The sequence below is a fragment of the Prionailurus viverrinus genome, chromosome D2 (assembly GCF_022837055.1).
Source record: "Prionailurus viverrinus isolate Anna chromosome D2, UM_Priviv_1.0, whole genome shotgun sequence".
Lineage (NCBI taxonomy): Eukaryota > Metazoa > Chordata > Mammalia > Carnivora > Felidae > Prionailurus > Prionailurus viverrinus.
Genome location: NC_062571.1, coordinates 79,021,834 through 79,043,048, shown reverse-complemented (window position 1 = coordinate 79,043,048; position 21,215 = coordinate 79,021,834). Strand labels below are relative to the sequence as shown.

General features: G+C 54.2%; 1 protein-coding gene across 1 annotated transcript in view; it reads right to left on the bottom strand.

Moving 5' to 3' along the window:
- Positions 1-7,623: 7,623 nt before the first annotated feature.
- HTRA1 (HtrA serine peptidase 1) overlaps positions 7,624-21,215 on the bottom strand; it is a 51,287-nt gene continuing 37,695 nt past the window's right edge. Inside the window, exons 4-9 of the mRNA XM_047825141.1 lie at positions 15,198-15,392; positions 13,976-14,008; positions 12,485-12,599; positions 11,293-11,350; positions 9,716-9,811; positions 7,624-8,340 (exon numbers count right to left, since the gene is read on the bottom strand). Of these exons, the coding sequence (XP_047681097.1) occupies positions 8,172-8,340; positions 9,716-9,811; positions 11,293-11,350; positions 12,485-12,599; positions 13,976-14,008; positions 15,198-15,392 (666 nt within the window). The 3' untranslated portion in view covers positions 7,624-8,171. The remainder of the gene's footprint in view (positions 8,341-9,715; positions 9,812-11,292; positions 11,351-12,484; positions 12,600-13,975; positions 14,009-15,197; positions 15,393-21,215) is intronic.

Below are 21,215 nucleotides of genomic sequence, written 5' to 3'. Positions count from 1 at the left end.
TGCTCCCCTGCCCCTTCGGTCCTAAAATAGTCCCAAATTTCAAAGTGCAGGAAGCCGGAGGTTGCAGGGTGCTTCCCACAGAATAGGCGGGAGCGGCCTACAGCCGCTCTTTCCATCCGCTGCTCTAGCGTGCCTTGCCTACGACACCCTTCTAATGTATGGGGCTGTGGAGAGCCTGTGCGTAAGGTCCCTGCTGTCACAGGGGCTTTTATCTTAGCAGGAGAAATAAGCAATGGACAAGTAAATGTGGTCCGTGTGTAACATGTAAGAGAAGAGGCTGGTGTGGCCGGAGCCTGGAAAGAAGCAGAGAGGTGGGGGGCTCAGAGCCACTCCCCCAGGGCCACAGTGCTGTGCACAGATGGGGCTGGAGGAAGCTGCCCGCTCCTGCCCCCAGCTTCGCCCTCTCTTGGCTGCTTCCTCCGGGCATCCTTCCCTTTCACATCCAGGTCCCCTGGCACCTCCCGGAGTTTCACGAGGCCAGTTCACCCCCTAGTGGACACACCTATGCCGTCACCATGGCCACAATGTTTCATGGAACCTCTGCTCCTCTCCTAGCCCAGGAGGAAATAATTTAAGTATCCGGGGCTCAGAGGCAGTGTATCTCCCTTACAGATAAAGAAGAGGTTATAGGAACAACCCGTGGGAGCAGAGGGGCCCTGTCTGAACAGAGACCAGGGGGTCCCAAATCTAGCAGCCCAACCCAGCTAAGCCGGCTGGGCGCGGGAGATGCACGAAGGGAAGAGAACACTTTTAGCCAGGCAGGGGCACCTGCAGCAGGTGGACAATACACGGGCCAAAAGGCCTCACCCACGAGCCCAGGAGGGAGGTGATGGTGGCTTCGTGGAGTAGAAGCAGCTCTCTCCGGTCATCAAATCCTCCCCATCCTGCTGGGGCCATAAGGAATTCTGTCACGAGGACAGGGCACTGTTTGCAGAAACCCAGGCAAAGGTGGCCCACCTGAAATGCCTCCCTGCGCCACACCAGCCCAAGGCACGGCGCCCCCGGGCCACGTGAGTCAAGAACGGATTTTCTTCCAGCAGAACACAGGCTTCCATCATGGGAAAAGAATGGGTCAGGTTGTGGGCACAGGGCTTAGAACCCCGGGTGGGCGCCACGAAGGGGCCAGCGGCCACACTCCCAGCGGTGGCAACTGGGCTTTTCATTTTTGTTTCAGGGTCCACTCTGCAGGCTTGAACCTGCTGGGAGAGACTCTGGCTTTGAGAAGTTCTTCTCTAAAAAACACTCACTCCTCACCTCTGCCCAGAACACCTGTCTCGGGTCTGCAACCTGGGCCAAGGGAAGCGGAAGGGGGCCGCTGCTGGAGGCCAGCGGGGGAGGCTGAATCTGAGGGAAGCATTTTTCTGGATCAGACAGGGGCTTCCATTTGGCTCTAGGGCCTGACCTAGAACCTCCTATTGTTCAGAAGTTTGCTTTTGAATTTTAATTAACAGACTTTTTAATTTTTTTTTTTAGAGCAGTTTTAGGTTCACAGCAAAATTGAAGAAAAAGTTCAGAGTTCCCGGGGCCTCTCCCCCACCAACCCCCAGTTTCAATATCCCTCACTAGCCTGGTACATTTGTGACGACTGATGGCCCTGCATTGCCACATGTCCTTATCACCCAGAGCCCACAGCCGCATTAGTGTTCACCCAGTGGCGTAGATTCTATGGGTTTGGACAAATTGTGTGTCTGTCATTCAGTATCATATAGAATAGTTTCATTGCCCTAAAACTCGCCCATCCCTCTTTCCCCACGAACTCCTGGCAGCCACTGATTTTTTTCCTGTCTCCATGGTTTTGCCTTTCCAGAATGGTATACATTTGGAATCACAGCCTCTACAAATGGGCTTCTTTCACTCAGAAACATGCATTTAAATTTCCCCCACGTCTTTTCATTGTTTGATTGCTCATCGCTTTCAGGCACTGGATAACATTTTACCGTCTGGATGTATCACGCTTTATTTATCCATTTGACTGCTGTCAGACATCTTTGGTTGCTTTCAAGGTTTGGCAATTATGAATAAAGCTGCTACAAACGTGTGCAGGATTTTGCGTGGACGTGTTTTCTCTCCCGTCGCTTTTCAGTGTTTTTACTCTTTGCAGGTTTTTAGCTTAACACACTTAACGTAATTTGTACTGATGGGAAAACTGTAGCTGACACATGTTTGCCCCCCCCCCACCTTAATCCAGCATAGGGATAGGGCTCGGGGCTCAGACCACTGAGGCAGCCAGGACGAGATTCCGCAGATGCCCACCCAAAGGATGCGCTGTGGCTGCTGCCGTGGGAACCAGCTCAGGGGCTCCGGAGGCAGAATCCTGCTTTCCACTCCCGGGTCTGACTTTTTTCGCTGTGTCTCATTGAACAAGGAAAGCCACCTCTCTGAGCTTCAGTTTCCTCCTCTGAGAAGAGGGGCCGCAGGTCACGAATTCAGAATTCGCCAGGATAGTGGCTGTAAAGCCTTTGCACAGTGCCAGGCACAAAACCAGTGCTGGATAAAAAGTCACAGGAACGGGCACATGACCAAGACAAAAGTGAAACAGATTCGACTAGCCCCTAACTCAGTTGCCGCAATCCGACAAAACATTCTCAAGAAACTCCATTCACTGCGAACTACTTTCATTAAAGCAAGAAAGCAGCTCAGAATCTTCCACGTCGACTCCACCTTTGTTGATTCCAGTCATTAAATGTCAGTGCAATTAATTTACGAGGGAAGGGACAAGGACAATAAGCCGGAAAATAGCTCTAGAAGTTGAGGATCCTTGATTGTCGGGATTTCCGAGGAGGTTTGAGTTCTACATGAATGATTTATTAACCCTCTCTTCCTTGAGGTTTCTAGGACGCATTTTTTTTTTAATGTTTATTCACTTCTGAAAGGCAGAGAGAGACAGAGCACAAGCAGGGGTGGGGCAGAGGGGTGGGGGGACACAGAATCTGAAGCAGGCTCCAGGCTCTGAGCTGTCAGCGGGGCTCCAACTCACAAAACGCGAGATCACGACCCGAGCCAAAGTCTGACGCTTAACCGACTGAGCCACCCAGGCGCTCCTCTAGGACGCATTCTTTATGCTCAGTATCTGCCATGCAGGGCCTTAGACATTGAGGTGTGTTTTTACCCTGGCAATCATCTAAGACCCTGTGTTCCCACTCTACTGGCAAATTGGGAGAGAGCACAGGGCAAAAAATACAAGACAGGCGGGCCAGCTGGGAGTTTGCGGGGCCCCCAGGCTCCCTTATTGCCCACAGCGTTTATGCCCTTTCATGGCGGTGATGCCCATGAAACGGGGGTGGGGGGAGGCGGCTTTCTAGTTCTGCAAAGTCATGCTTACAAACCAGCCCTTGAGCCAGCCTTTCTTTACCGCTTCAGAGACAGTCCAATGGAAAGTTCTGTTATAGAGGTCACTGGGCATCATCAGCAAAAGTGTATAAAGGCCTAGTGGCTGAAAGAGAGCACTCCAGAGCCAGCCATCGAAATTCCAATGCACCAGCTTTACCGTCCTCCTCGCTGTGTGACTTCAGGCTGTTTACTCAATGCTCTGTGCAGTAAATCAGTGTCCCCCCATGTATTCTAACAATATCTGCATCATCAGATGGCTGTGAAGCAATGGGCATACAGCACACTCCTGTGGCAGGTGGCGCTGATGACCCTGACCATGGGGATGCACGAGGAGGAGGAGGAGGCCTCAAAGGCAGTGTGTGTACCTCGGGCAGTGTGCGCCCAAGATCTTACCTGACCCAGTGAGACACGTTGGACAGAAATCCATTTCCATAAAGAATCTGAGCTGCGTTTCAGTTGTTTTTAAACTAAAAATGCAATCGTGGGTGTTTACTGCATTTGATCTTCGCTGATCCTTGGCAGGCACCACGCTGAGGCCATCACTTTCACAAGCGCGAAATAAAACAGCTGCCTCACGGCAGGAAGGCCTCTGCTCAGTGTGCTCCGCCCACATCTTGACGGAAGCACCGGAAGGCCACGGCCAGTCCCCTGTGGGAACAATGAGTCAGCCCAACTGGGGCCCAGAGGCAGGGCACAGACAGGGTCGGAGGCCCACTTGGCTCCTGCAGAACCAGCCCCAGCACCCTGCGAAGCCCGGGGCCCTCGGATGCGTGCTTCAACACGCAGGGATTATTTGATTCCAAGAACTGGCTTCCCGCTAAGCCAGATTCCTTTCTGTGGACTGTGGCTGAGTGTGTGGCGGGGCGGGGAGGGCCCTGAAATGGAACCAACAGCACGTATTTTAAAACAGGAGACTGACTTTCCAAGCCAGCATCCTGACGGTTCCATCAGACCCACGTGGCAGTCACAGCTCACGAGGCAGTCAGTTCTAGCGAGAGTTCTTTAGAGCCGTGTGGGGTCCGGTCCCTACCGGACAGCTGGTGAGGGTCGTGCGGCCCGGGGAGACAGCTGCAGAGGTACAGGGAGAGGGGGAGCCCAGGCATCTCAGGGCAAGGAGGAGCTGCCTGGAGGGGAGGGGCAGGAGACAGAGAGCAGCCGTGACGGCAGGCTCACCCTCCAGCCCACCTGCGTCAATGACGTCACCCGGATGGCTGAGGGTGACATCCAGGCATCAGCTCGCTTTTAAAACGCTTCTGCACTGAGTCTTACCACCTGCTCAGCCCAGGGCCCCAGGGAACTCCGGAAGCCCACTGACCCATCCTGCCACTATCAGACCTCTGGCCTCACCTGGAACCACCTCCGGGGGAGAAGGCAGCTTTCACGTAGTAACCTTGAACCTGCACAGGGCCATTCGTTCACCCACATGTGCCCCCTCCTGCACAACCTCAAGCTGGCCTCACTTGAGTGGCATCTACCGAAATGGGCCCAGTGCCCTTGCCGGCCAACTAAAACCCCACTGTCCAAGGCTCAGGCCTGAGGTGCTGACCAGGTAAAGACAAGCACCGTGCCAAGTTTTCATAAAAACACGTGCTGCCCTTCCCCACACCCACCAGACATGAGCATTCTGCAAAGTTTGCAGCTGAGGAAATGGAGCCAGAAAAGACCAGGACCACGTACAGTTTCCGGGCACAGCACCCACTCGGCGGGGCCTCAGAAGAGACAGTGAGGAGACCCCTTCGCGCCGTGGCCTCCCTCCCGGCTCGTGCATCTAGGGAAGCATCTGGGAGGGTGGGACGGGGACCAATCAAGCCACGTAAACGTGCCCATTGGCATCGCTCAAGGTCTCACACAAGCCGGAAGCAGGGACTGGAGCCACAGAGCCAAGACTGGGTGGGTAGGAATTCCTCAGGGGACAGAGAAGGGGGCGTTGCCAACCCACCAGCCAGCAGGGCCGTTAGGGGACCACGGAGGGGTCTGCAAGGCCCTGGAGGAACCAGAAACCAAGCAGGCTGCAGGCCCCCATGACCACCTTCTAGAAGCGAGATGGACACAGGCCTGCCCCGAGGCGGAGGGACTGGGAGTCTTAGTCCCAAGGAGGCAAAGGTGGGCAGGCAGTGCCGCACAGAGACCATGGGCTCAGGCCTCCTGGGTTTAAGTCACAGCCGCCCACTTATTAGCTCCATGACTTGAGCAAGATGCTTAATTTCCGGGCATCAATTTTTTCACCTGTCAAAAGAGGTAAACATAGCGTCCACCCGAGGGCTGATCTGAGGTCCGAACAGCCAGTAAATGTAAAATGCTCAGCACGACGTCTGACACACGGCAAGCACCCGGCAGATGTTAACTATTGAAATTGTCAGTTGAGAACCAGAAGGATGGCAGGCTAATCACAATAAAAACGGGAGCAGCTGCACGTATCTAGAAGCGCAGGCCCTCGCGGTTGACGCACACAACTCCAGGGCAAGGGGGGACACTGCTCTTACTCCCCACTTGACTGAGGGGGAAACTGAGGCTCCAAGACATCAAGGAACGCCCGTGTCACTAATATTTAGAGCGTTCGCTGTGCGCCACTGTGTCACTCGCCACAGCAGACACAGGAAGTGGTACAGGTGGAAAAACGGGCACAGAGGGGTGAAATAACTCGTTCAAAGGTCACGCGGCCAGTAAGATGCGGACCCCAGAGCTGAGCCCACATTTACCTAGCTCCAGGAGCGATGCCCCTTCGACTCAGCTCTGCCTCCCGGACCTTAAGGCTAGTTGATATGGCCCAAACCTCCATCAGAACCCAAAGCAAGGTGAGGAAACAACGGCTGGCCTAAGAGGGCCTGAGAAAGCCCGCGTGAGCGCGGGGTGCTCGGGTGAGCAGCCCCCACAGGACACCGGGTACCGCAGCTCAGGGCAGCCACGGAACCGGACCCATTACGTGTCGACCGTGCGCCAAGCTGCCCTCTCTGAGGCCTCGTATACGACCACATCTGCGGGCAACACCCCGACCCCCCCTCCCCCAGAGTCCCGTGGCCCTTCGGAACTGCTGCTCAGTATTTACAGTGTTTGCAGAGGGCTGAGCCCGTGGGCTCCAGGCCGATGCCTTCCAGCAGAACCCTCTGTGATCTCCCGAGCGGATGACAGGCTGGAGACAGACGGGCTCCGGCCGGGGCTGCCGCTGACCTGGACGCCACCCCGCGCGCCCTCCCCACCTGCAGTGGTACCTCAGCCCTGGGGCCCACCCAGGAGCAGGCCCGTGGGAAAAACATCTGAGGACGGAGCCATTCTCTGAGTCATCACCTTAGGTGGAGAGGGAGGGAGCGCAAAACCCACACGCAAGTCGGCTCCTTCTGACTTTCCAAGGTCATCTAAACAGACCGCGGAGGCACACAGCCACCCGGCTGCCTGGCGTCACTACTGATGAGGGTCTTGCTAAATCGGATTTCCCCTCCACTGAACTTGCTTGTTCTTCTACAGGCTCTTCTGTTATGAACCAGACCTCGGACATCTACTGGTCGAGGAAGGATTGAGCTCTCCGTCTAGGGACCCCAACCTCCATCCTGTCCAAGGCCCCCCCTTTGACAGCTGACAAGTAGAGAGCCTCATCCTCCACTCCCGGTGTAAAAAGCCTCCTCCCCAGTGTGTGCTCCCCACAGCGACGCAGGCCCGTGCTAACTTCTCAAGCTAAATTTCTGTGGCAGTCTACACGGGTCCAGTCTCCAACTCTTGGGAGCTTTCCCAGAGACAGAGGCGCCTCCGGCCGCTTACGGTTGCACTTGTTTGAGAACGCGTCGAGGGGAGCCCTGCTCTAGCCCTCCTCCCCCTCCCAAGGCTTACGGTCTGGTTCTTAGGTCAGAGCCCAGGACAACTGCAATCAACTTCAGCCTGTACTTTCTGGGGACTTAAGATAAGAGAGTTCTTGGGTCACAGAAGGCCTGGGTCCATCCCGCTCTGCGCCGATCCCTCTATACTTAGCACCCTGTCTGGCACAGAGCGGAGGCCCAGAATATCTTTTGTTGACTGATTGCGTGATGTTTGAGGTCAACAAACTCTCGTCAGTTTGGAAAGCTCCAGATGCAAGCACGACTGTCCTCAAACCCTATTTTATGAAGCCAGAGTGGCCAAGCACAGTTGTTAGTAATGCTGGTAAACCCCACGTGATGATTTGGAAATAACTGGTAAGGCTGCAAGCTGAACCCTGTGCGGACAATGTGGCTTAATGAGGACCTGGTGACCTTACGATCATTTCCAAGAGACAGCCGCCAGCTGTTCACAGGGAACGGGAAAGAAGCAAGCCACAAGGCAGAGTATGAAGAAGTACTTTAATAGCTCAAACTCAAAGTCATTGTGCCCCCAGTTCTGAAGAGATTCCTAAAAGAGGCAACTTCGGCCGTTTGGGAAGCCAACGGTCACCGGCCTGTGGTCTCTGGCGTCCATCTCCTCCGGGTGCTGACCGCGAGGAAAGCAAAAACGTGCCCAGGACCATTCTGGCTCCCGTGGGGCCTTCCTCCACCTATGCGTTATATCAACTGCCTTAGTTGGACTAAGATGATGACTCAGTTAAAGGGAGAGACAAATGTTGACTGTCTAAGCAGGAACAGTCCAAGCCGGCAAGGAAAAGCACACTGCATACATAGGAATACAGAAGGGCGAGCTTCTGCCTACGGATCTATGACATTACATTTGTTTTGCCTGCAAACTATCAAGAAGGATTCTGTTGGCCAGGGTGCTTCTGCTGAACAAGGAACATGGTGGTCCGAAGTCTTGAGTGTCCTGTGCCACCAGCCCAGAGTCATCGCGCACCGTCCACTGGAGAGTCTTTGAGGGGAAACATGAAATCCAGCTCATGCCTCTACCTATGGGTCGATTTCTTCAGGAATCACCGTAATCATAATGTCTTCGTTGCCCCTGCGGACAACCATGTTCAGGGTGCTTTCCTTTTTAATGACGTCACTGACGTCATTAGCGGAGACCACCGACTGTCCGTTGATGCTGATTATGACGTCATTTTCCTTGAGCCCACCCCTGCAACACAAGGGGAAACACAACTGTAACGCTTCCATTCCCCCGGGTCTAACTGCCATGAGAGGGACTCGACTGTGCGTTGACAGAGGCACAGTTTAGAACCCAGACGCCCCGAGCGCATCGGGTGGGGGGATGGCGAACTCACACGACAGTAGCTTCAACTACCAACGGATCGCGTCATTTCCTTTTGAGGGTTTTAGGCCAAATCATCAGTCCTGTCCATGGCAGAAATGCTCCCCAGCACTTGTTATGATCGGATGACAGACTGAGCCCAGAGGAGGTCAAGGATATGCCGCTACCGTGTATCATCTACCATGTGTCGTGCCCGTGGCCAGCTTGCTTGTAATGGGCATCACAACTCAGAGGACGGTCCCCTGAGGAGCAGGTGGAATGGATCCGCCTTCTTTTGTGTTACTATTGCTGTAACTCTAGCGCTTACAAATAAGCAAGAGTCAAATAAGTGTCAAATAAGCTATTACGGTCCTTTAGTGGTCTAGCACAGCGTCAGCAAACTTTTTCTGTAAAGGGCCAGATAGGAAATATTTTGGACCTTGCAGGCCACGTGGCATCCGGCACAACTCAACTCGACTGCCGTGGCCGTAAAGCCACTGTAGGCAGTGTGTAACTACCGAGCTTGACTGTGTCCCAGTAAACTTCACTTACGGACACTGAAATGTCAATTTCGTACAATTTTTATGCATCAGAAGAAAATACTCTTGCTTCAAAATTTTTTCAGCCGTTTAAAAACGCAGTATCTATCCTTCGCCCACGGGTCATATTCAAGCGGAGCAGTCGGCGGGCCAGATCCGGGCCCCAGGGAACAGCTTGCAGGCCCCGCCCCGTCTAGCTCTTCTCCCTGCATATTATGTCCGAAGAAGTAAGAAGTGCCGACTGCCTGCTGAGCTACTTCTTTTCATGTTACTTGGATGTTACCTGGGTTATTGTTCTGGAGGTGTGGACAGGTATGGCCTGGTCGGTAACAGACGGAATCAGAGAAGGCAGGCCTCTACGGGAGATGTGTCCCTCTGGCGGCCCAGGACGGGACCACTGCCCAAGATCTCAGGGCCACTGCTCCCTCAACCCTCTTTCCCCAGCCAGGCCTGCCCCAGAGACTCATGAGAGTCAGATGTGGCTTCTTCCACCTGAATCACCTCTCATGAAGTGAGGACTTCTGAGGACAGGAAGCACCCTTTTGCTGATGAGTGCTGAGCTGAACCAGGCCCCAAGGGCCCGGCTGGCGGGACCAAGGGTGTCCAACCCTTTCCTCAGGGACCCTCACCACCACCTGAGCCGATATGAAAAGAACACAGCCTCCCCCGACCGCCCCCAGGAACCGCAGGGATAATCCGGCAAAGAGAAAATAGTTCTAACTCACGCTTCCGCTGGAGTGTCAGGAATGACTTCAATGATATACGCTCCCGAAAGCACATCCGGGAAGTCTCGGTGACGGTCTTTTAGCTCTTTGGCTTTGCTGCTCGGGAGGAAAACACCTGCGTTAACATCAAGTAACAAGGGGCCTCTGTTGGCTGAGACTCAGCTCTCACCCAGCTTCTCCTCCTGATCCCTGAATCCGAAATAAAACAGCCCCAGGAGGTCTGATTCTGCTTCGCTTACATGTCTATTAGAGTCAAAGATCTACTGGCTGACACGAAGTACGGTGCTTTATAATGATTATTATTCGTAATTTTACTAATGATTTAATAGTAGCTATTGTAACGTAAGGAGTGAATATGGTCTAGCAGTTGCCCAGGTTTGGAGCCCCAGCTCTGCCACTTTCTGTGTGATCCTGGGCAGCTGCTTAACCTCTCTGTGCCTTAGTTTCCTCACCTACAAAACAGGAATAATGACAATACTCTATGATGTAGGGGTCATTTTGAGGATTAGGTGAGATGGTCTGGACGCAGCACCTGGCCTGGTGCGGAGCAAATGTGCGGTAAATACAGTGGCTGGTGTCACTGTGGCTGGCGACCCGTGCCACCACCCGTGGATCCGAGCCTGGGCACACGTTCAATCACTCGGTCCTCACCACCCACCAAAATGCCTACACTGTTGTCCTGGTCCCGGAGAGGAGGAAACTGAGGCACAGAGGTCAAGTCATTCCCCAGGTCATTAGCCAGGAAGTCGCACAGCTGGGACAAGAACTCAGGAAGCCAAATGCTAGGGTGTATATTCCTTCCCCATGCCTTCATCGCCCACAGTTCCAAGACAAGTAACTGATTCACATTTGAGTCTTAGCAAATCAGTCCATACATTGTGGAGTGCTAAAAACGACACCACCATTCATAATATGCATCTAAAGGATAGTAATATGGTCACGATTAATAGTAAATTAATTACGATAATTCATACGTTAATGGCGACATGAATACGTTCTGCTCTTTGCTACCTGTACCTGCAAGAGTTTCCACTGTGCCCTTAGTTACCAGGACTCGTGTGGTTATACCAGACTTTTTCATCAAGGGTAAAACACCAGTACGTTATTAGCCTGGCAGCCGCATGCCACAGCTTCCACCGGCTCCGGCAAACAAGCCTGACCCAGCATTCCGGCAGCCACAGCCCACACACGGTCGCACTCCCACAAGGCAGGGTGCTCTGGGCTGAGGGAGGTGCTGGGGCACTCCTGGAATGTGGGTTTCAACGGAACAAGTGGTAAAAGGAAGACATGAGGGAGAGTGACCAACACGCCCCACTGTCCAGGCCTGCCTTCAAAGAGGAGGGCAGAATCTTCTAGAAGGAAGGACCTGTTCCCTCCAAACACAAACAAAACCCCCAAAATGACGCATAAAACCAGAGGCCCAGGGGAATGGCCCCTCCTCTTTCCTGATGTTTCTCAATTATAACCAGAAACCGAGATGCTTAAGGCAGCATGAGGTTTCCCTTTCAGGGCGCCAGTGAGAGCCTTCCTAAGTTTAGGTTTAAGTTTAAGATACACACACAGACCCGCTTACCCACCTGGATGTGAGTGACATCATTCGGATGCCAATATACTTCTTCTTGGTAACGGCTTTGCCTGGTGGGACAACAAAAGGACAACAGGTCAGTCCAGTTGGCAGCTGTACTGGGGACACCAGGAGCCGTGAGGTTCAATCCCTGCAGTGTATAAAGTCAGGGCCACGGGGGGGAATGCTGACAATGTGGTTCAAATCCTTCTCAGACCCCTACCTGCCATGGCACCTGGGGAAAGTCCTGTCATTTCTGTTAATGGCCAAAAACTGGAGTGATACTTGCTTCCTCTTTGCCTTATCCTGACCTCCAATGAGGGTTCTAGCCCTCTGTTAAATCCAGAATCTGAGCCCTTCGTCCCACCCTGGCGTGGATGACCAGGAGAGTCTCTCACCTGGTCCTACAACTTCTGCCCGGCCCCTCCAGCGGAGTCTCCATGCACCCATGACAATGACTTTTCAAAGACGTCCACCAGATCATGACCGTCCCTGTTCTCAATACAACCCAAGGCCTTCACCATGGCCACCACGGCACAGAGGTCAAGTCTCCGTGACCCTGGCTAACTGCTTTCTGCATCCATCTGTGTGACCCTGAACCTCACTGCACTCCAGCCACGTGACCCACTCACTGTGTGTGCTGTGCCCACAACGGAGGCCTTGAATCCACTGTTCCTTGGTCTGGAACGTCCCCCTCCCGGCACTCCCCCAGCTCACCATCCTGCTTCATTTTCAGGGAAGCATCATTGGTATCTGAAACCTTGCATGTTTGTCTAGCATCACCCTCCCTCCTCCTCCAGTCAGAGTGTAAACATCACACATGCCGGGGACCTTGTGGAGCCATGGAACCCCCAGCCTAACCCCAAGCAGATACGGGTCAACAAACATGTGTGGAATGAACGATCTCCCTGAATCTCAGTTTTCTTATCACTGAAATGGGACTAATACTTCCCTCCTGAGAGGGCAAAGGAACTTAATGAAATAAAATGATGTATAGAAATCACCTAGGATCATGACTGGTACATATTAAACCAGACCACATGAAACATTCACGGCCAAAAAGGGTCAAACTTCTGTGACCCAATGCCAGGGGCCTAACAACGTGTATCCCATATTCCTTCTCGATCCGAAAAGGCTTAGCTGATGTTCAGGGGTGCAGCCGGGCCTGCCTGAACCACCCGCGGCCACGCGGGGCCATGCTTTACCTTTGGCCTGTCGGTCATGGGACTCGGTTAGGAACTTTTTAATCTTATCTGATGGGATTGCAAAGGAGATTCCGGCTGTCACCTTCAGAGTGTTAATCCCAATGACTTCGCCATCCTGAAAAGCAAGATGGAAACAGCCTGTTGAGCCCACGAAGGTTTACCAGAAGACACGCACCAAAAGCGAACAGATCGTCTGTAATGAAGTCTTTGAGCTGTGAATGGGTGGGGAGGGGGAACCGGGTGGAGGGGGTCCCGGGGCCGCAGGGGGAGAGGCATCACTTGGGCAGTACGAGCCAACACACATCAGGCTCTGTCCTCAGGGAGCACCGTGCCACAAAAACAGCCTCAAGAGGCTGGTTTCGAGGTGCTCCTTTGCTCCTTTCCCAGGGAATATTTCCGAAACCTCAGAGTCCCTTAGGTGTCTGTCCACAGCCTCCAGCTTCTTCCATGTTCCGTGATCTAAAGATTCCTCTGCTGACACCCAGGGGGACAACCTTAGTGACTACGGGTTACCGGGAAAACACAGTGCTATCTCCGTGCTGTCTCAGCAGCCACAGATGTTACAGGGGCTGCAGGGTAAGGCCCCGCCTCGCTTCCTCTGCTTGTCACAGACCGGCTTCAGATCACGGAGGAAGCCAGTCTACGGGCTGTGCTCTCGTTCAAGACAGATTCCTGGTTTGGCGAACGCTACTCGTGGAATAACAAGACCCCTTCACCGTTATTCTGCACACCCTCGTTGAATGGTTTGTTTAGCGCAGGCTGATAAGGGACAAGTGCCAAGCGACTACAAATTCTCTCCTCGTACAGTTCCTGCAACACTGAGAGTTCGGCCCCCGACACCGAGAACCTTCCAGCAGGCGCTGCCACCCAGGGCCTCTCTAAAGACGGCCTCGATTTCCCATGGAGGGAAATGAGAACAGGGCTGGGTGACCCCTGAGCTGCGTGCACCCCACTCTGACAGATTCTAAAGCTTCCCTTTTCATGCTTATGTATTTAAATATAGCCCTTATGTGACATCTCCGTGAGCGGGGGCGACTCCTCATTTCAGCCAGGTCTTAAGGGAGGGCTCCTGGCCAAGACAAAGACTGTGGACGAGCCAAGCCAGCTCCTGTGGCGGCCTGGGGACCTCATTTGAAGGCCGTGCCTTTTTGTAACAGGCCAGAGCTGCTGACACCTTCAAAAGAAAGGCCTCCCCCTTTGGCCGCTGCTGGGTTGGACCCAAATTCCACTGAATTTACTTGTAACTTTGAAACCCAAGCATGTCTGCTGGCATAACACTTCCAACCCCGACTCCCACATGCCTTACTCTTTCCAGAAAAGATAAGAAGGGTAATTTCTAAGGATGCGGTACAGACTCACAGATTTCACTGTAAAAGAATCAGATAATGTGCTGTGGCAAGTTCATGTCTGAAAAGAAAGCAAAAAACAGCAAAACAAAAAACAAAAAAACATGTACACAGATTTTTTTTTAAAAAAAAAAAAAGGCCTTACCAGGTTTACTAATGGTCCTCCCGAGTTTCCATACTGAAATTAAGCAAAAATGAAAAGGTTATGAGTTTATGTCTTTACATGGCCCTGTGCATTTCCCTGCCTGGCAGGTGCTCTCCTTGGATTTGTTCCTGTCAACCTAATATGCTGCTGGAAAAAGGGGCCTTAAACATTTTCAGAAAGTTTTAGATGTGCCATAAATGGGGGAAAAAAATTTTTTTTTTTGGCTCCAAAGCCCAGAGGCCAACTATGACCCCCCCCTCAGACACCCAACACCCATTTCCTTCTCCTGGCAACACACTGGCTACCAACCGGTATTTCAAACCTGCCCCCACCCCACCCCCACCCCCGCTACGCGATCCCCGCTTTGCCGCTGTGGCTGGAAATCCACATGGTTTGTTCTTTTTCCACTACTTCATGCGGATCACAAGAAAGTTTGGGAATGAAACCTTTCAGAGCAGCAAATGTACAAAACACACTGTTTCTTATTTATTAGACAGATGTAGGGGGAAACACGTTGCTCTGTAGAAAGGCCGATCCATGGGGCGCCTGGGTGGCTCAGGCGGTTGAGCGACCGACTTCGGCTCGGGTCATGATCTCACGGCCCGTGAGTTCGAGCCCCGCGTCGGGTTCTGTGCTGACAGCTCGGAGCCTGGAGCCTGCTTCGGGTTCTGTGTCTCCCTCTTGCTCTCCGCCCCTCCCCCACTCATGTTCTGTCTCAGAAATAAACATTTAAAAAAAAAAAAAGAAAGGCCAATCCTATAAGGAGACAGCCGAAGGGGAAAAAATGTGGTTTATAAAAAGTTCCATTGAGAAGATGGTGTGGAGCAAGGCCTGGCCTCCTTAGACATAGAACAGTATGGGCCTAACACTCAGACCGCGCCCCAAGGCAGAGTGAGCACCTCCGGGGGTGACAGCACCTGCACCAGGGTGAATGTCCCTCCGGCATAGAGCCTCAACATCAGGTCCACTGAGCAGCCTGGGGGCAGAGGAGCCACGGCCCCTCCAGTGGGATGGGGAGCTCCCTTGGGCTGCAGACCTTGGCGCACCTGAAGTCCCCTTCACAGGAGTCCCTGGAGATGGCTGAGGCCGAGGACCAGCCCTCGGCCTCAGCTGCTCTAGGGGTTCAGAGGTAATGCCTTGGCCGGCACCTCGAGGATCCTGGCTCCACCCCAGGTTCCTAAGCCCAGCTTTCCAAACACCTGCCCGACCCTACGGGACTCACGTTGATGATGGCGTCGGTCTGGATGTAGTCCATGTCCGAGTTCCGGAGCCCCAGCTCTTTGCCACCGCGCTGGGTGGTGCTGACGATCCCAGTGGTGACCGTGTTCTGAAGGGAGAACGGGCTTCCGATGGCGACCACGAACTCCCCCGGCCGCAGCTCGGAGGAGCGGCCCAGCAGCAGGACAGGCAGCTTGCCCTGGAACCACAAGGTTGGCGTTGCTGCGTTTGGTTAACAGAATGGACGATTCGCAGGCGTCGGGGAGTGTCGGGCGGTGACAGGCCTCGTGCGGGAGTGAGGGCAGGCCCGGGGCCTCCCGTCCCCTCCCGCCCACCGCCATCAGCACGTCGCAAGCTGCTGAGGGACAAGTGAGCCTTGGAGGCGCTGACCAAGGAGAACACGGAAGGTCATGAGAGGCCACCGCGGGGTCGCGCCCCATCTTGACTATCAGCACAGACCTGCTGTGAGACCCTGAGACCAGGGGACAGGAGACAAAGTCTGGACTTGGGGCAAGGCTGCCGAAGAAAGGGAAGACGCACAGAAGAATCCTGAGCCTACACAGCCTTGGGGTGGAATGGGGTGGAAGGAAAGGGCGGACCCACCCCCGCTCATCACAGGTGCTTCTGTCTGAGTCCTGGGGAATCGGGAGCACTGAGGCTAGAGCCGCACGGGTTCGGCTGGGTGCATCTCTGTGCTAAGTGCAGGGCAATTCTGGAGAGGCGCAGGGAGCAGGAGGGGGCGGCAAGGCATCCAGCTTCCCCCACCCCTCCACCAGCCCCAAAGCCCCAGAAGTAGCCTCTCTCCTCGCCCGAAAAGAGCGCCCCATCGACCACCTCTGCTCCGCGCGGCCCTGGTGAACTGACCAGCCCCGCGAGCCTGATCCCCAGGGCCCTGTGAGGCTCCGGCAGAGGCAGAAGCTCCAAATAACTCTTCACACTGAAACAGGGCAAAATGAGGCCAGCTGGAGTAGCCAGGCCTAGAGCTGGGCTTCCATCGGGATGGCCTGAGGCTCTCCCCCTCCCTTACTTCCTGAGCCAAGCAAACCTTCCTCTCGCCTTTGTTCCCTGAGTCAAGACCAGGGTAGCGGCTGCCCAAACAACGGGAACCAGGCCTAGGAAGCCGAGACCCCGCCCAGGCCTCATGCACGTCCAGCCCCCTCACATCCACCTCAACAAAGAAAGAAAGAGATGAGGGGGGCCCCCCCGAGAGGATGGGGTGGGCGAAAACCAGGGTTATTTTAGCATCTGCTCTGACACGGAGAGGTCAGACACCAACGGATGAGGTGAGGTGCCCATTTAACAGATGGACAAATTGAGACCCCAAAAGACTGGGTGACTCGAGACAGAGCAGAGATTCACACATCAGACTGTGCCCCCAAACCCAGATTCCCTCATCCTCTGACATGGCGCTAAGCCATAAAGACCCCTTCCCGCCCCTAATAAGGAAGACACTGGCTCAGAAAGTTCACGGAGGAAGAAGGAATATTGGAGAAGGGATCTAAGACCTCACGCTGACTTCGAGAAATGGCAATGAGAAGGAACGCCCCTCAGAGCACAGACAAGGAGAAGCGCAGTAGAGGCCTGTCAAGGGCACAGATTAGATCCTGATTAGATCCTGGTGCGAGTTCATAACCCCCTGGTCTCCAGTGTTGTCGTCTGGAAAATGGGAATAACGCGGCACAGCTCTCTCACGGGTGAGTTGTGAGAATTAGGCGACAAGACCCGAACAGCACCGTGAATACCGCCTGGCTCATGTTAAGTACCTAATGTGACTGGGACGTGTCAGCATCGTCTAAGTGTTAGTTACCGTTACTAGCACTGGGATCTGTGCAGACCCAATGGGGGAACCCGGCCAACTAAACTCCCACAAGCTCGTCTGCTGTCGCCCAGCCAGGAAGAGGCAGGTGGCACGGGTCTACACTACCAGTGACCCTTGGGGTCGCCCGAGGCCGGAGCGCACGGTGCTGTTCTGGAAGGGGCAGGCCCGTGGCCCCGCACCCCCAAGCTCCTCGGCGTCCAGAGGCACACCAGCGGCTCAGTTCGGCCTGTTTACTCTGGGCCCGTGCCAGCCACCCCTGCCAGGAATGACTTCATCCAGCAGTCACAGCGGGTGGGCGAGCAGAGCCAGTGACGTATACTCAGCCACTCTGGGGGAGGCCTGCTGGGGACACTACCCCTCCTTCGGGGCTGGGCCAGGGGACACGGCGGCGAAGGATCCTGGGGCTGGCTGTGTCTGGCTGCCCAAGATAACAGTTGCTTTTCACCAACTCCAAGGCAAGAGATCAAGTTCAAACAGAGAGGTGGGCCCAGCCCACATCAGCTCAGACACAAACCGGGAACCGCATCAGAAAGTTCCGTGGGGCAGGGCTCGCCGTGGGGCTCTCAATCAGCTTTGGCACACCCTCGATTCCTGCATTCCACCTGCACCCCGTCGGAAGGGAACCAGGCCCAGGCTCCCAGTTCTCGGGGTTCAGGAGGCAGAGGGGCTCTGAAGATGACACCCCTTGAGCTCTTGTTTCCCAAGTCTGAGCTCAAGGCAGAGGACGAGGCAGGGAGACAAACACTTTGGGGTCAGCAGAAGCTGTAAGGACAGAGGAGAGCACCCCCCACTGCCCCCCGCCACCATGAGGGGAGGAGAATACCAGGGGCCTGGGTGCTGCTCAGCCGTGCTCATTGGGGAGGGCCGGGCCTGGGGGACTTTAGCACGGTGAAGTCCTCACACTCAAGGGACCACACGGGCTTGGACAAGTGGACACCAGTGGTACTAGCCCAAGTCTCCCCAGGAACCAATCCTCCCTGGAACACAACCGGGGGAAAGAACCTTGGATCCCAAGAGGCCAAACCTGCACCAATGGTACCAATGGGCAATGCCAACCCTCACCTTGTGTAAGCTGTTACTCACTCGTCTCCTGGATCACGAAGGACGATCGTAGACAAAAATAAGCAAGCGGACATATCCCAAGAGGGTGGGATTTTTAACACGAAGCCTCTACTGACATGGAAGGGAATGAACCTTCCACCTCCCGGCTGACAAAGCACTTTCACGGCCACCTTGAGAATTAGGGCCTGCGTCCCCTCCATTTCACAGATGTGGAAACTGAGGCCCAGAGATGCAGTGACTCGTCACAGCTCATGAGCAGCCTGGCTAACGAAGAGAACAGGCTTCCCAACTCTCAGACCTGCGCTCCTAGTACGTGTCACCCTGAAGTCTAAGTGGAGGCAGAGATCTTTGCAAAGGGGTGACGTGGGGCAGGAATGTGGGTCAGGCCAGGCTTACAGCTCTCCATGAAGTCAAAATGCCTTCTCAGGGCCATCTGGCCCCTGCTCCCCGCAGGGGCTGCTGGCCCCACAAGCATCAGGCTCTCTGGCTGTTCCGGATCCCAGTAGGCTCATCTGATCAGTCTTTACCTCGGGTCTGTCTGCCCAACGCAGCTATACCTCTGCTGGCCAAATTCCTACTCAGTAATTGAGCATTTTATCCCATGGCTGTCTAGACACACGGTCCACAGGGGGCCTCGGGGGGGATGAAACGCAGATACCGCTGGAAGCACCAAGACACGTCTTGGCCTTGACCGCTCAGCCCACTCCTGGTTTAACTCCGCAGTGCTGCCGGAAGGCTGGCTCCCGAGACACCCACATCAAAGCCGCCTCGAGGCTCCTGAGCAGACGCTCCGCCTGAGTCTCCTTCTGAAGCGGCCCCAGCTTCACAGGGCCTGTCGGAGAAGCCAGCCCCTCTCCTGACAGCCCCTTCCCACAGCTCACCATCCCGGGCACGCAGCACGCCTGCGATGTTAAGACACAAGCATCTCTCCTCCACTCGGTATGAAGCAAGGGTGCGAGCAGCATCTATTCCCACGTCGGATCCTTTAGCCACCGGGTGGATGAAAACCTAAGTCGGGTGTGCACGCTGCAGCAGTGTGTGTGTGTGCGGGGGAGGGCGGGGTGGTGCGGGGGGTTGAGCTCGTAAGTGGCCGCAGCCGAGACTCCAAGGCTCCGTATCAGAGCCGAGAAGGAGCCCTCGGGCTGTACCCGGACAGCCTGAGTCTCACGTTTGGCCCGAGTCCTTCAAGGACTGGGGATATTTCATAGCGTGCCCGGTATGCTCCCAGTTCTCAAGGTCACATTCATGCTCATGGGGCGGGGCGGGGGAGCTATCTGGATGTGACTCAAGACCACTAAACAGCATCCTCACAACAGCACCACCGAGAGTGACTTTAAGAAAACACGAGGGGCACCTGGGTGGCCCAGTCAGTTAAGCGTCCGACTTCGGCTCAGGTCATGATCTCACGGTCCATGGGTTCGAGCCCCGCGTCGGGCTCTGTGCTGACAGCTCAGAGCCTGGAGCCTGTTTCAGATTCTGTGTCTCCCTCTCTCTCTGACCCTCCCCTGTTCATGCTCTGTCTCTGTCTCAAAAATCAATAAACGTTAAAAAAATAAATTAAAAAAAAAAAAAAAAAAGAAAACACGAAACCCCCTAACTCCTGGGTTTTCAGCCCACTGTCACCCAGGCGGAGGGAGAAACAGCCCAGGTGAGGTTGTCAGAAGTCCTGGGTGTGGACTCCAGACTCACCAGGTCTGTATTAAATTACTAAACACTAGCCATTGGCAGGATACTAACTGTGAGGTGCGTTTAATGCTAGAACTTGGGGGAGGTGAGCGTACAGTGTGATTAAAGAAGGCTCTCCCATTCATTTAATTACAACAAACAAACAACCAGCAGGCCTGGCAGCACTCCCATGAAACACCACCACCATGAAAGAGAACTTTCTCAACAAGCATTCACCGAGCGTCTCCTAAGTGCCCGGCACAGTGAACACAGAAGATCAATGAAATCCATCCGTGCCCACCCCTCCAGCCGTACTGCCTGATGGGTTGGAGAGTCACACGGCAGTAAAAAAGCACATGGTCCAAATCTCCATTGCCAAGGTCAGTTCAGTCTAGAATGTTCCATAAAGGCTAAATATAGATCAACACGAAAAACGATTTGGGTGTTTCAATTAGGGTATTTTCAGCTGCAAGTATCAGAAAACCCTACTCAAAATGGAGTAAATGTCCAGCTGTTCAAGGGCAAGATGGTGGCAGGGCTGATCACCTCAAAGACTCATGGACATCCTTCCTTCTGTCTGATCAACTTAAGCCACCTGCCTTCCAAGTGTTATGTAAAGACAGGACTATGCCCAGTGGATGTAAAAGGATCTTTTCTCTTCTGTGTGTCTCTTCAGAAGAACAAAGAATCCAGAGGCCCCGCACATCCTTCTTCCTGGGTCATCGGCCAGCAATTAGTCATAAGATTACCCTCAACCATGCTTTGACAAGGGGAACATGGCCCCCATGACTGCCTTAGCTTCTCCAGAATCTGTCTGCCTTAGGAATGGGGTGGATCATGGTGGGACAGACCAGGGCTGGAGCAGCAAGGAGAAGGACTGTGGGGTGGGAGCCATCAGCAACCCCCAAGGCTTAGGGGGAAATGGTTCACTGTAGAGCAGCGATCCTAGGCGCTCCTGGGTGGCTCAGGCAGTTAAGTGTCCAACTCGGCTGAGGTCATGATCACACAGTCCGTGAGTTCAAGCCCTGAATCGGGCTCTGTGCTACCAACTCAGAGCCTAGAGGCTGTTTCAGATTCTGTGTCTCCTTCTCCACCTCTCCCCCACTCACGCTCTCTCTGTCGCTCTCTCACAAATAAATATTAAACAAAGTTTAGAGAAGCGATCCTAATACCTAACAATGTTTGGGAAGGGCTCTACTAAGTATATGCTCCTTCATGCGGTTTTTTGGTGGGGTTGGGATGGGAGCAAAAGGAGAAATCTGCCTCAAAAACAAGTAATGGTCACGAAATGTCTGTGTTCGTGCAAGACACAAATGGTCCAAGCAGAGCCTGGCCTAACCCACCCCTTGTATGCGTGCCCTACGTGCGTCGTGCTCTGTCATCTGCTTGATGTTTACAACCAGACACTCTGGGGCGCCTGAATGGCTCAGTCTGTTGAGTGTCCAACTTCAGCTCAGGTCATGATCTCATGGTTCA